Source organism: Achroia grisella, unplaced genomic scaffold, assembly GCF_030625045.1.
Source record: "Achroia grisella isolate CSIRO2021 unplaced genomic scaffold, CSIRO_AGI_Agris_v1 utg1320, whole genome shotgun sequence".
In the NCBI taxonomy this organism is placed as follows: domain Eukaryota; kingdom Metazoa; phylum Arthropoda; class Insecta; order Lepidoptera; family Pyralidae; genus Achroia; species Achroia grisella.
In genome coordinates, this window is record NW_026712621.1 from 1 (window position 1) to 16,218 (window position 16,218).

Below are 16,218 nucleotides of genomic sequence, written 5' to 3' on the forward strand. Positions count from 1 at the left end.
AATAGATTTCTGTAACTAAACCATAGTTTATGTTATTGTGTCAAATATGTATCTTTCTACGATTAAAGAATTTGGTAAATAATTCCTTTTTTTACCAATTCAGTTATATATACTTAATAACACTATATTATATATACCTTTATAAACAAAAATCATATATTATAAAATGTATGTACAGCCTGTACAATAAAAGGGAATTAACACAATCGATTACACTGTAAAAATTCGTTGTTACGTTATGAGTATGTAAATAAAAAAGTGTATCCATTTAGATTATAATATTTTCTTTGTTATATTATTATTTTGTTGAAATATAAAGAAAACCGCATTTCCGTTACATTACCATTTGCGCTGTTGAGTTTAATATACTGGCGTACGACAGCTGACATTTCGGATTTTTTATACAAAAGAATTGTATTACGTAAGATTTTTTGAAGTCAATGTCAAAGTGAAGTTCTTATCAAACCAATGTTCCTATATTTTCGAACAATCAATTGTTTTGTATACACAAATACAATGAACGTTTTGCAAATTATTTACTCAACAGGAACTTGTACATCTACCTGTACTATAAAGTACAAAATAGGCAGAGAAAATGAATGAAATAATTTAATGTTAACAATTATTCAAATCTGTTTAGCAATATTGACGAATAGGCATTGCTTTATTCTTATCTAGATAGAAGAATCAAGCAGTTTAAGGAAAAAGTTGAAGTGGTGTCATATCAACAACTATAAAGATTGATAGAAGATCATGGAAAGCGTTCCAGAGTTCGTCGACATGAGCGCAGTTCTTAAATTATGAATGAACTAGCTGCTCGCCTGCACTGGTGTACATGTATATATATATAAACCTTCTTCTTGAATTACTCTGTCTATTAAAAAAAACCGCTTTAAAATCCGTTACGTAGTTTTAAAGATTTAAGCATACATAGGGACGGACAGACAGCGACAGCGACTTTGTTTTATACTATATAATGATGATGATTATGATAATGATAATGATGAGATAGAAGAAGTGAAAATATCTCACCATCATAATAGGTGCTGTGGGGGCACCTCGGGCAGCCTAGCAAGCAAAGGCGGTCTCTGCGACTGGAGGTCGACTTGCGTTCGACACGACAAGATGCGGCCATCCGCGCACTGCATTTCCTCTTGAGTCTTTGAGCTCCTCTATACCTGTTGAAGCACATACTTTGAGGGAATAGTTTGATTTAATTAAAGCTGACCAAACAGATGTCGTCATTTCAGTCTGTCCTACAGTAGGCTCTAGGATTATGACGTATATTATATGCATGAGGATAATTTAGAGTATTGTGACTTAAGATGACTTTCCTGTGAAGATAAAAACAATCGCTTCTATGAATATCCTTCGATGTCTGTCCCTCACGGATCTAGGCAGCGAACTTTGAAAAAGGGCGAGTTCAATAGATCTATATAGGTCGCACTGCCACAGCCACCTAACAATAGCCCAAGAACCCCAATAAAACAAATGTAAGATGATTTCTCCTAGGAAGAGAATAATTAGTAATATGGATTAGTAATCTATCGCTAGTAGGTAATGTTCCCCATTATGTTCAACAACTTTTGATGAGTTTACCAAAATTGGATAATCTGGTTTCCCGCCAGCGATGGCGAATGCGAATTTATTATGCCTTTCCTATTGATTTTAAAAACCCTATTGAAAATCGACAAAATTTAGTCATACTCTGACCGTATACTCAAAACTTCGTTATTATATTTTATTTAAAGTACTAGAATTAAAAGGGTTCGATTCAGTGCATATTAACGGCCTCTATGGTGATAGATGGTGCTGTGTTAATTGTTCTTATTTATTATTATATTAAAATTTATTATTCAAAAAACATAGTTTGTTTTTAAATCGTGTTTTTTTTTGGCATAAATCTTTGAATATAGAGGTAAATTAGAAACTTCATATAATGAAGTCGATTTATTTTTTTATTAATATTTTTGAAGAAAATATTTGAGTGTACAGTCAAGTTGGAAGCTTCATCTTATGAAGTCGGTCAAAAAGACATGCGTACGAACTGTACAGTCTCTTGCTAGTAAGTAGACTTGTCAAAGTCAATTCGTCACACGAAGCAAGACAGCCCATGAATATTGATGACATAATTTGAACCGACTGAACTTGTCTTGTGAATTAGTTATACCTAAATTGCTATTATTACCACTGAAATGAAAGTATTGAATGTATAAAAATCTATCTCAATATGTTCTATACGTCAACTGATTTAGGTTTATAATAATAGCTTAAGTTGAAACTAAAGTGATATGGAAATAACAAGAAGTCACAGATATAATTATTATACATATATCAAACAGACGATACAGCACCTCAATTTTATAGAAGCTAAGCATGTTTATACAATAGTACCTCTCTGGATCTAGGGGAAGAGCATTTTTATACTATACTAGCGGTCTCAATAACGTGAAATTTATAGACTATAAGTTATCCTAATGAATAAGCTATATTTTTGTAAAGTTTAATAAAATTCCAATCCGTACTTTTTGCGTGAAAGAATAACAAACATCCATCCATCCAACCATCCACACTCATAAACTTCCACGTTTATAACATTAGTAAGATTAAGAATCAAGACTGGTGGCCCTACTGTTCTCTCTCAGTTCAGTTCATGTTACGACAATCTTGATGAGGTTCCGCTGAACTGGTAAATTTCTGTATTTTCTAAAATAAGCGAACTTTATAACTTTAGGTTGCACAACTAATAACAAAAATCTAATGTTAGTGAAAGTATTCATTTTTTTAACTTAATTTTGATATGCATGTATATGTATACATATAACAAAATTAAATAGTGTAGGAAAAGGTATTATTACCAATAAATGGCTTTTGTAAAGCTAACAAAATCTATATTATAATATTATGCTGGAAGTGCTTCATCTATTTAGACAGTAGAATGAAAATAAATAAAGTCAAATCAGACTTTATATAAAAAAAGGAGTACTTTCACTGAAATTCGATTTTTGTTATTAGTTGTGCAACCAACACGACTCACTATCACTTCGGTACCATACTTGCCGATTTTGTGACAATTCTAAGTGGTCTTTATTTCTTCTATATGAAACAAAGTGAATATTTTATAAGATTTGGTCTCCATCGACGATAGCTGCACATCCCATAATGGAACCCGAATGCGATTTTACAATTCAATTTGGACCACGTCTATTATTTATTCTATTTGAGTATTTATTTAATGTGAGTAGTGGAAGAGGACGCAGGTATATTTGTAAATAGTAAAACACGAGGCGGATTCACGGATGATATGAGAGCGATTGTCATATCATTAACAAAAATACCGCTAATAATAAAATATCCGCACTAATATTGTAGATAGTAATAATAATAATCTACTCCCAAGCTAAGCAGAGCTTGAGATATGAGTACTAGACTACTGACACATATATATTTATTATAGATTCATAAATAAAATACAGAGACAAATTCAGACTAATTCAAACATTTATACTCATGAAAATAAATCACGACTATAGGAAGTAAAGTTGTTAAACTGCTGAAGACAGAATAGAATGCTGCGACCGTAAAAACAAGTGTCTCTTTGTCTGTTCCTTACCTTTCCACGACTAACTTGTAAATAGAGGAAAGAAGAAAGGTTAGGGGAGAAAAAATGAGAAAATATGCTTTTTATTTTTCTGTATGATTTATACACCTGAATTGTGTTATTCCCTTTTATTTTTTGTGTTTGTATATATATTGCGTTTATCTTAGACTATTAATCTTAGTGTGTGAAATTATGGAATTCGTATTCGAAGTATGAAAAATTCGTAAATTTGTACATAAATAGTAAACAAATAAAATTGTATACAAATAATTTTAATATTTATTTTACGCGATAATCGATCCAAGAAATAATTTACTATGAAGCATTTTCTTGTGTTATTTTTAAAAAATAAATAATTATATATTCTTTAAATATTATAAGCCTTTTACATATGATTTCTTCTAAAGCGGCAGATTTTGCGTAAGTATTAAATATTAATAGATTTAGAAAATATTATATGAAGAACATAACATAAACTTTTACTTTGCTAACAAACTTTAGAGGGTATAACAATATACAGAAGTATAATATGAATAAAGTTATATTTTATAACCTTCATAAGATATTATTCCAAAAAAAAAAACAACAACAAAACAAGGTATAAATTTTTTTGTTGCTGCATTTGGGCAGGAAAAAAAGAATTCTTACAGCATTTTTATAGTAAACAAAAATTGGAAGAGTTTGAAAAGAAACAACACTTGTTTGCTTCTGATTATAATTCGGTCCTATACATTATGTTACACTTAAAAATAAACAATATTATTTCGAAATTTCAATTCGGGAAAACATTAATCATTAAGGCCAGTCTAAAAAAAAAAGTTTGAAAAACATTTTTTAGACCTTGTTGTGGTTAGGTCGACTAATTTATATGTAACTAGCTTTTATCTGCAGCTCCGGTCGCATAACCTCATTACTTTCTACTTTATTTCTTTATTTTTTAGTTTCTATAAAAATAATTTGTTTTTTTTTAATAAAAATCACCATCGTACCTCCAAATACATGTGTACAAAATTTCATGATGATCTTCAGTAGTTTTTGCGTGAAATCGTAACAAACATCCCTACTTTCACATTTATAATATTAATAAGGATCCCTCCACTTTTTAGGCTACACCTATCTATATATTTACCCTAACAAGAGTGAGAAATATGTTATTGTAGCACTTGATTGTACTGTTTGTCTTTTTGTAATCTTGGTGTATCTCCACCTTAAGTCTTACGAATGTTCTGTTGAAAAATAAGACTATTTCTGTAAATAGACACGTATGTAATAAACATAATCGCAACTATAAATAACCTCATTAGGTAATGAAAGAATATCTCGAATGGGATGTAATGGTGCGGGAAACCCCGCCCTTTCTTTTCTCATTTTAGTAAATTAGTATTTGTTTCCCCGTAACGGAAATTAATAAAATAAATTGAGGTAATGGCAATTTCGTATTATTTAATCATGAAAATAATATTTAATCATTTATAAATCTAGTCATGTATGATGTGACTTTAATTAAGTACTTTTAATGTACTATATATATACTGGAAAGACATATTCAGTCATGTACAAAATTTATTAAAAATGTGACCCATTTTTTTGACTTAAACCATAAATCATGACAACTACAATTAATATAGAATGTACTACAATCGTAGCAAAAGTAAAACGAGGGCCATCTCATTCCGCCTTGGCCTAAAATAATCAATACGATCTTGATAAAATCCAATTAAGAACCAAAACGAGATTAAACCAATTGCTAAAACAAATACCTAAATAAACAAAACATCAGACTTAGCCAAAACATTCGCTAGAAAATAACTAAAGTCATTAAATTAAACAATCTCCATGCAAATAAACTTAAACTTTGAACAAGTACTTACACGAAAAATGAGTAAGAAACTGGACAGATTATTACTTAGTAAGTAGCTATTCAAATTCATACACGTACATATATGGCGAGGATTATTTGTTCACAAAAATGAAAAAATAAAGCCTCGATAATAAGCAACTCTAAATCACATGATCCACAAATCGTAGAACAGTCTCGGGTAGCAAGTAGGGATGTTCCCATATCTACCAGGTATCGATACTTTCTAATTTAAGTAATATTCAAATCACTTTTTAATACTTATGTAATTACATGAGTATCCCAAAGTATCAATATTCATATCGTAGCTATGAGATAAGTTTATAGAACTATAAAGGTTTTTTTAGATCATCAAGTATCTTCCGGAAACATGGTGAAATACTCTGCATCTACGGTGCTATGCGCGACGAGGAATGCCGGTTAGCAATACTAGTTCTTCAACAATTTTGTGATTTTCTGGTTGTTAAATAAAGGTCACCAAGTATCGAATCCCATTTGATTTCATGACAATTGTGATCTTAAATTCTACTGATGTCAATTCCAACATCAATAGAATTTAAGAACAAAATAAAATAAATCATATATCGAACAACATCCTTTTTACAATGTGACTGAATATCTGAATTCCAATGTAAAATTATGACATAATATTAAGTATATGATTTTTAATTTATTTTGTAGATATGTATATATTTTAATTTATTACTTTGAATAATTAAAATTGTAATTGTGACAATTATCATAAAAAATGTAATTTCTATTTACGTGCTATTGTGTAACGAAATCTGTTACATTTGTGAATAAAATAATATTAATATTAATATATCAATAGTGTTCCTATTGATATATTAATATTCATGATATAATAGCAAATAAATATCGGAAGATGTATTCAGTACCAAAAGTCTAAGGTATCGAACCAAAAGTATGGAGTACTAACGCGTATTTAATTGTATCAGAACATCCCTAGTAGCGATGCTACGTGAAATTTACGAGCAATTGCGAGCATGAGTGAGCTATATTTATGCAAAAATTCTATTGGTTTCAAATTCCTTGAAAATTTACTGTGTAATATAAAACTGTCGGTATATAATTTATTTTTCAGTTGTTTCTTAGGATTTTATAAAAAATACTACCCATGAATTCGTCTGTACAAATTTTCATCCCTTAGTTCAATCTCTTCCCGATTATTCCTCGAGACACAATATATCCCATCTCGATTCCTATGATACCATATACTTTGACATATACATACATATAATTTCATTAGGATCCGCTGAACCATTTTGACGTGAAAAGATTTACTCATTTATATTGCTAGTATGGGTACTGTTCATTTAATCATATTGAATTTCAACTTAACCCATCATTATACTCGTATAATCCTAATAAAAAATAGGATAATAATAACAATATCTCAGGATGATTTACTACACTATCTAGTGTGTGTAAGCGGAGTCTGTGTTATGGTTACTAGACAACTCGTATAAATATATATTTTTTAATAGTATATACATAATATATATAGGAAATACTCAGACCAATCAAACAATCGGATACAAATGTTCATAAGTAAGGCGGAGTGTAAATTGCTAGACTACAGTCCGAAGCCAAGTTTAAGTAGTATTGTTGCAAGTTGTATTCGAGTTGGCTTCTACTATACACCTAATTTGAGGTTGGTTAAAATTAAAATAAATTACGAATGGTTTCAAATCTTAAAACCATAATACCAACAGAGCGCAAAACAGCTGAAAAACAAATTGAAATAGTAATTAGGCTTCAGAATCCTATACTTAACTATTTTAAAAACTTATATACATTCCTATACAAAATTTTGTTTTTCAATAACAAAATTTTGTTTATCAAAATGGCATTACCAAAATAGTAATATACTAATTTTGATTAATTTATACCATCGAAAATACCCTTGCTAAAAAATAATATAGTAGAAATTTACGAAAATATTGTATAATACTAAAAAAACATTTTGAAAAAGGTGTCACAACATAAAATCTATGTATTCGTCCATATTATTATGGACTATAAATTTCTAATTGTTTCTGTCAGTCTGTTTCTTAACTAACCTACATATAACGGCCGGATGGCTCTTAATGAAATTTGACATAACGTACCACGAGGACGGATATAACCATTAGTCCCCAAGACAAAGCCTACTCCTAATTTCTTGAAATATTTCCTCCCGGCCGAAAACTATAATTTAACTAAACAGTTATAACTGAAGAAAGTTCGTTACAAAATTTGTGATACTGAGGTGAACGAAATCAGACGGAAATCCAATTAGAATCGTATCCCAATCATATTTCATGCATGAAAAAATCGGATAACCTTAGTTGATCTACGATCTTGCCCTTCACTATTGACTTGGCCGAGTTTATCGACATTTACTAATTCGGAAGCTATATTACTTTTATATTTAGGATATTTCTACATATTTATTACTTTCCTAAAAAAATCTTTATTTATTATGCGGATTAACCATTCATGGTGATATTAAAAATGCGAAAGGATATCTCGCTGTTTGTTAGCTTGCGGCTAACAGCAAAATAGATATAAAAAAATTGTTTGCGTGAGTACACACAGCACTTTAAACAATAATACAGTGTAAGAGATAAGGCAGCGAAATTACAGGATATGAGGTATAACATATGCTATACATATATAGCCCTCTGGAATGCCTACGGGATGTCCATGGTACTCATGTATATTATTATATATAAATGACGGTTAGCATTTACCATCAGTTGAACTGTCAGCTTCTTTGCTATTTTAGTTTAACAAAAAATAATAATATTACTAAAATACAAATACTAATTAATTCCGTAGATTACAATTCTATTCAACAATTCGTAAAAATTATATAAAATCTTAAGGATAATCGAATAACAATTTTATTTATGCTACGATGGTGGCAATCAAGCATACGGCCCGTCTGATGGTAAATTATCACCGTAGCCTATGAACGCCTGAAATACCAGGGGTCACATGTGCGCGTTGCCGGTCTCATATCAATATAGTTAAATACGATCCCTATTTAATCGACTAATATTATTCATATGAAAGCCTATGGCTTTCATTTAATGGACTGAATACCAATACTATATTTCTAAATTCTAACAGTATTCATGCAATCATGACTTAATATCTAATACCTCTCGTAGTATCCAAACAATTAACAATAGAACCTAAAATCCTACTTAATGCTACAACTATTAAATATGTAAGTTAATTAAGATTTATTGAATCTCAATGGTACACGGATCGACATACTATAATACAATACTTTTGGGGAAAGGAATCGTTATTAATGTGAACTAACAATCCCATTGCTAGCAATATACCATGTTAGGTTGACCTCCACGCGGTTCCCCCTGGAAACCATCATGACAAAATCCTGGTGAATTTAAAGATGGGCTAACTGCCCCGACCTCATATTAATCTTATTCACCATTCCATTACATCAATAAAAATAAATACAATACATTTGACGTATCTCTGTTATGTTAAAAATTGATTTATTCATTTACTTCTACTACAATATTATATATACAGTACCATAACAGAAAATCCAAATCAGTATTGCAACTCAGTTATAAATTATAACTGAATGTACTGTTACATACAATTATATTATTATAAAAAATTAAGATATTATATACTAACTACTTACCCGCCACGGCTTCGCACAGACATACATGTTTTATATATATAAACCTTCCTTTTGAAATCACTCAATCTATTGCTACAAATTGCTTCAAAATCCGTTGCGTAGTTTAAAAGATCTAAGCTATCAGACAGCGGATGGCTCTTCATTTTATACTATGTAAAGACCAAACCACAACAAACATTTAGTGCAACATGCGTGAAAGCTTGTTGTCACTTAATCGAGCTAAAGCACCTGAACAGAATATATAAATGTAAATTGTTATTCAAATTAACCACATCCTGCATTAACACATTTGACACTTTCATGTATATTACAATACCTACACGATCAAAGCCATGGGGTATAACTAGTTGTATGTAAATGACAAACGTATACGTAAATAAACAACGAATAACATCAATTAATTAATTCCGAGGTCGAAACCCTAGCTATATTAATAGAAAAGCCTACGCACTACAACACCAGGACGAAGACCTTTGTGCCCTATTTATACTCTTTTTTGCACTAATAATGTATCACGTATTTCTAAACTATACTATTTTGTTGGTCGTTTCAAATATAACAACAATTTATACTTTGTACAAAGTCATATCTCGTACCTCCGTCTGACGTATTTCTGCCCTCAAAACTTGCTTTGTAAGCTGTTTTGTTACTTAATGAATGTATTTTATTTAGTTTAATTCTGCTACCATTAGCATCTGAGACCACAAATATTCAATGAAGCAACTTAACCACCACTGGATTTACTTTCCTTTTATTTAATTTATATTTATAATGTTACTGGATCAGACGTTTTGTATTAGCTGTATATATATATTGATACATAATGATCAAGGCATTTAGATATATTATAAGTGTATACTATAAAAATAAAAACAATACGCTCTAATATTAGAATAATGAGCATCTGACAATGAATAATAGTAATCGAGTTCGCAAAACAGAATTCTGTACATAGAGATAAAACTCAAAAGGTAACATTGAGGTACGGCGTGTTACTTCACTAAACTACCACATGCCACCGTACTGTACCGCAAACATCTAGATATTATCTTGATTTCTTCTACATTTGTTGAAACTTCATCACGGATTTAGACAGTCATTAATTATTTCTGTATCCCCTTGCTTTACTTTTTACAACACACGTCCTTACACCCAGAACCCTTGGGACCGTTTTTGCAATCCTGACTTCATGAACGCTTTTTAGGAGCATCTGTTGTAGACAGTGACTGTCATTTATTTGTCGTTTATTCAACGACGTACAAAATGATGATCACTGTTGTTTGATTAACATGGATTAATGTGCTTACTGAAACACAATGTGGCTCTACCCTTGTGCCACTCCGATTGCTGGCAAATATTTGATGAGATATACAAACGTTTGTTAAAATGCGGGTATCGAATCTCTAGGAAAATTACATCGTCTATTAGACGCACCACACAAATCATAATTATTATTATTGTTTACACAAATTGCCTACGAAGCCATTATGGGATATCAAAAGGGCACTTAATATCTCGGATACCATCTCGTGGCAATAACATTTTGTATTAGAACAAAAGGATCTTAATTAATTGTATTATGTAATTTTATCTTACACAATTTTCTACAATGGCCATGCAATAATAATAACAACATTGTCGTCATTCTTGTAACTAGGCGTTCACTAGTTAGCAAGGACCCTTTTTTCATTTTTTTTACATACATAACTTATTAACTTTATAAATAGATTCTTATATGTCTGCAGATAATATCTTTGTATTGAAATCAAGTCATATTAATCTCCATTTTGCAGTACTAGGAACTTGGCTACCTTATAAGAGGCTAACTATTATTATACTTACTTGGTACTGGGTTTAAAATTGACATAGTTGTACTTTTTTATTCTAGTGGTTTTTTATGATAGAGAAAATGGCTATTGTTTGTATTCACTATGTTAATACCTTAGTAATAGCAGTAATAGTGATATCTTTACCTATTATGAAACAAATTTCTCTCTTTTGTCTATATAATACGTAAGACTATAAAGCAGTTTCCAGTAATAGATAGTAATTCAAAAATTTAGTGATAGAAGAAATTTTAAAAATATGTAATGCACCCATATTTCTTCGTATAAATTGAAATTGGATTTGAAAACAATTATCCGGATACTATTAACCTTAAAATTGGCTTAAATAAATAAGATGGCGACTAACTAGTAACAGCGATGCAATAAGGATGCAGTGGTTCCATTTAAAAGTACTTTAGTGAGTTCACAGAGTGCACTGAAGATAAAGTGCAGATCGCTGGATGTATAGGTACAACTACACCACACGTTTTCGAAAACTTTACTACACTATACCACACGTTTTCACAAGAGTAGAAATACGTTTAAGTACTTCCTGATTCTTTTCTGTTCGTAAAAATACAGCGTCACCAGTCTTGATCTTTTGTCCTAGATTTAGCGAAAACAATATTTAAAGGAACTGTTTTTAAATATTTTTACGCTGTACCTATATTTAATTGTATTTTTAGTGTAAGACGAGAAATAATATAAAAATAACGCCATTCAAAAAGAACTTATATTCAAGAACACTTTAAATTAATTTTAAAAATCAAATACTTTCCCAAATATTTAAACATTCATATAAAAGGAATGGGGATGAAAAGATGGTTTAAGAACAGAACAGAATCTGCGAGGTGTATGATCCCATTCAACTATTTCATAATGCCAGAGGCATTAAACTTAATAAAACAATTTCCATAGAAAATACATTTTACATTTCTACTTATATAATGTTATACATCCTACAAGTTTTATTTACTTAATAATAATACATGAAACTATACAATTATATTTTTGTTTTAGTTTATATCCTATATACTATTAAATATAATATTAAAATTTCAAATAACTTATTATTAAATATCTTTATGTATTTTCAAGAATCCCTTAATAAACCTACGTAATTTATTACAAAATATAAAAATTCGTGCCTGAAATTCAGTTAGTACAATTTAATGAGTTATACATTTTGTTAGTTTAGGTCCCGTGCTATAATTTATGGATTACTAGACTGATCCATAAATATGTTTTATCATATAAGTAAATTGAAGTACTTAATATTGCTATTTTAAAATAATGGTTGATGTAAAAAGAGTGAAAATTTAGGGTTGTCTCAGACCTGAATGTTGCGTGTACATTCAGGTCTCCCACAACCCTAAATTTCATAAGAATCGATGAAATTTCGGAGGAATTTTGTTAGAAAATTTTATATGTTAGATAATGGCACATCCGTATTAGAGAATCATATGTTGAACATTACGTCAGGTCATAAGTTCAGTTAAATGAATTAGATATCGTATTCACCAGAAATTAACTGGAATTAATTGAAACTGAAAATAACGATCGTGTCCAGGGGGCCGCGTAGGTCGACGTAGTATATACTCGTATATTACTAATAATTAGACCACTATTCTCTACTAGTAACGATCCCATCTCCTGACCTGATATGAAGAGACCCTTATCATGGTATTTAGGGTGCCACTCCTAAAATTTGACCCGGTTTTCTCACCGTTCAACCGAAACAACACAAAGCAAGCTGCCTCACGGCTAAAATAGGTGAGACAAAGGTACTGACGCGGATGACTTTAAAATCTACAATTGAATTAGTAATATATTTCACCATATTACTGTAAACACAAAAGTTTTATTTTATTGATTCATTAGAAATGCATTTTATGGGTTGATTTCAATTTTTGTCATTCCTCACAGTTTGTACAAAATCCGGATCGGAATCCAAAACGTCTAAATAACCGTTCTCATTATCCAGATTTAATTTTCATGTTTAGTCTTTTTCATGATTTTTATATCAACTATTGAAATACAACGACAGTTTTTTTCTACGAATTTAATCAGTATGAAATAATATACAAACTTTGTGTAATGGTATTACCATTCCACAAAATTTGTGTATTATTTCAGAACTCAATCACGGCGCTATTTAGGCCACTCCTAAAATTTGACCCGGCACATTCTAATTTATACGGTGCATATCCGGTTTACGGGTTTATCAACGATATATCCGGGCGGAGAGCGAGTCGACCGTCACATTCGTAGTTCCGTGACATACGGCTATTGCCGCCCATTTCAATATGTGTAGTTCCGGATCGTAATAGTTTCGAGTACCATGCTCTCTACAAAATATAGGACACTAGCTTTAGCTTTAGGAGGGGCTAAGGGTTTTCGCTTAAGAAAAATCATTTGTTTTTTAACATATCAAGAATATATCCTTTAATTATAATATAAGCAATATTCTTAAAGTTATTGTCTTATTAATCTCCTGGCCTTTAACTGCTGGCGGTCGGGATTTCAGTGCAGCTGTCAAACAGGTATACAGTTTATTCATTGCTAAAAAGAGACTGAAGACATCGACAATGCTACAGAAAATCTGCTGTATGGAGCTGGAATCGATAATTCTGTGTAAGTTGCAAAAAACCTTTTTTTTCTTTTTTTTTCCATGAAGTTTAGACGCGTATTTCTCAACTAAACTAAACTAAAATTTTAAAACTACTTTTTCAAAGTCCGTGTTCACTGCCATTTAAAAACTTATTTATTTGATGATTCATTTCACACTTTATACACTTTTTTTTACATTAAGGGTGTTTATCATCCACAAAATGGCAGAATTTTTCGTGGAAAATAACAATTCACAATTTAGATGGCCGCCACAAATTTTTAAATGAAAAAAAATATCAGAAAACGTTGGATAGATAGATTTGATTATAATTTAACAAATTTTCATGGTTTTTAATTTTCAGATAATTTCCGGCCGAGTTATGGTGAACACCTCAAATTGTTTTTTTCTCAAGATGTTCTGAAGGCAGCTGTTTTTTTATTTCTGCATGAAAAAATTACACATTATCAAAAGTATTCCTAATAATGTACAAAAGGTTCAAATAAAATTGTTCAATCCATATTTGAGAAAAAAAATGATTTTTTTACGTTTAGTCGCTTACCCCCTCTTAAATAGCGACTTGAAACGTGTCCTTGGATTGCATTAAATATTTAATAACCAAACCCAAAGAAAGCAAAAAAAAGATTAATCGTTCTTCCATACAAAATACTAACAATACAAACAAACAATCTACAAAAAACCTAAAAATAAGATTCAACCTCTATATTTAAATGACGATACTTCCATACAACCTTCCATCTCCCGTTTCAGCCCCTTACAAACCTTTTTTATTTTAAAAAGTAGCCTAAGTTCTTTCTCAGGATCTAGGCTATTTATGTACCTAATTTTATTTAAATCGTTTCAGTATTTTGGCGTGAGAGCGCTTCAAACAGACAGACGGCGTTAATTTGGCATTTATAATATTTGTAGGTATAATACCTAGTGTTCTCTCATTCAATATAAACATGTTCAATAAAAGTCACATTAATCAATCTGACGAAAAAATTGTATAAATAGATGGTTAGTAAAGGATAACGCATATCTTATTACTCCATGAATTCACCATACAGATGCCAAGTCTACTTGATATGGGTGTAAGTTTAAAAGGCTCCCATTGTAATCCACATCAATATTCATTTTCACTCCCATTGATTATCCCTATCTAACCACATCTGCTAATGCAGCATTGTATATTCGTTCTTATATATTCTCAGTTGCATAAATTCCAGAATAAAGATTTATTTACTAAATTTATCTTACTTATTATACTACGTCTTTCTTTGCTTTTTAAATTCTTTTTGTTTAATTTTTACAACAATTAGTGGTTGTATAGGATATTTCGTTGTTAGATTATTAGATATGCATTTTTGTACGGTATATATGTATTGTTTATTACATCATTTATTATTAATTTTTATTATTTACACCGCCAACTATTATTATCTGTACCACCGATGGTTAACAAGTGGTACTATTAATGCCGCATAGGGTTATGTATATGTACTTTAATATTGTGTATTAAAGTTGTACAAATAAAATTATTTTTGACGGCCTCGGTAGTCTAGTGGTTTAGAACTTTACTATCCGATGGTCATGGGTTCGATTCCTCGCAAGGTACAAACATTTCTATTCTTAAGTATGATTGCTATTATCAGTATGGGTGTTTTCTATGTTTAATACGTATTTATTTACAAAAACAATGTATCCATGTATTTATATCAGTTATGTAGTACCCATAACACAATCATAAGCTAGCTTAACTTGGGTCTAGATGGCGCTGTGTGAATGGTCCTGATATATTATTATTATTATTATTATTTCAGGTCACGTCAAACGACCGAAAGTCAAAAAAACCAAACATTGCATTCCGTCACAATTAACATTAGCAATTGTTAGGATCAACTATTCACCCCATCAGTTCCTTGATAATTTCCCTATATACTGTTACTAACTTACGAAATTGAGCATCGTACAGTGTAAGGTTATATTGATACAGAGAGTGTAGATACGACCAAATAACTTGAAAACTATTTTAGTACTTCGCGACCGCAGTAACAATTTAACGTACACGAGCGTTTAACAGCTAATACTTCATCTATGGTTCAGTTCTATAAACCATAAAATTGTCTATGTTGCTATAAAATATAAAATTTGCCATTACTGTCTATAATTTTTATATATTTATTCATTTTTCAGTACACAAATAAAATTTATATAAATGACGGATCTATTGCGTTACCGGATAAGTATAATATTTCTTGAGTCGTTCATTACAAACAAACGTATAACATTAAATCTTTATGTCTTTATATTAATTCAAATAATAGTGCCATCTTTGTATTATGGAGAATATTATAGATTTTTCGAGATTATATACTATAATTTGTAACTAACAGTGATAATAATCTAATAAGCTAATAAGATGAAATCAACAATAAATAATTGCAGATAATCCTAAAATAAAATTTTAATTTCTTTGATTTATAATTCTATATAAAATAGTATCATTTCATGCACAGCAGACAAAGAAAATTTGATGGTCTTATTATTAAGAAATATATTATAGTGCTATGTATATGCGACTTTATGATTATCGACATATAAAAAACCTTGCTGTACCATAAAGAAAAAAAAAAT

General features: G+C 30.3%; 1 protein-coding gene across 1 annotated transcript in view; it reads right to left on the reverse strand.

Moving 5' to 3' along the window:
- Positions 1-1,068: 1,068 nt before the first annotated feature.
- LOC131855193 (tachykinin-like peptides receptor 86C) overlaps positions 1,069-16,218 on the reverse strand; it is an 87,801-nt gene continuing 72,651 nt past the window's right edge. The window contains exon 10 of the mRNA XM_059206439.1: positions 1,069-1,193. Within this exon, the coding sequence (XP_059062422.1) occupies positions 1,069-1,193 (125 nt within the window). The remainder of the gene's footprint in view (positions 1,194-16,218) is intronic.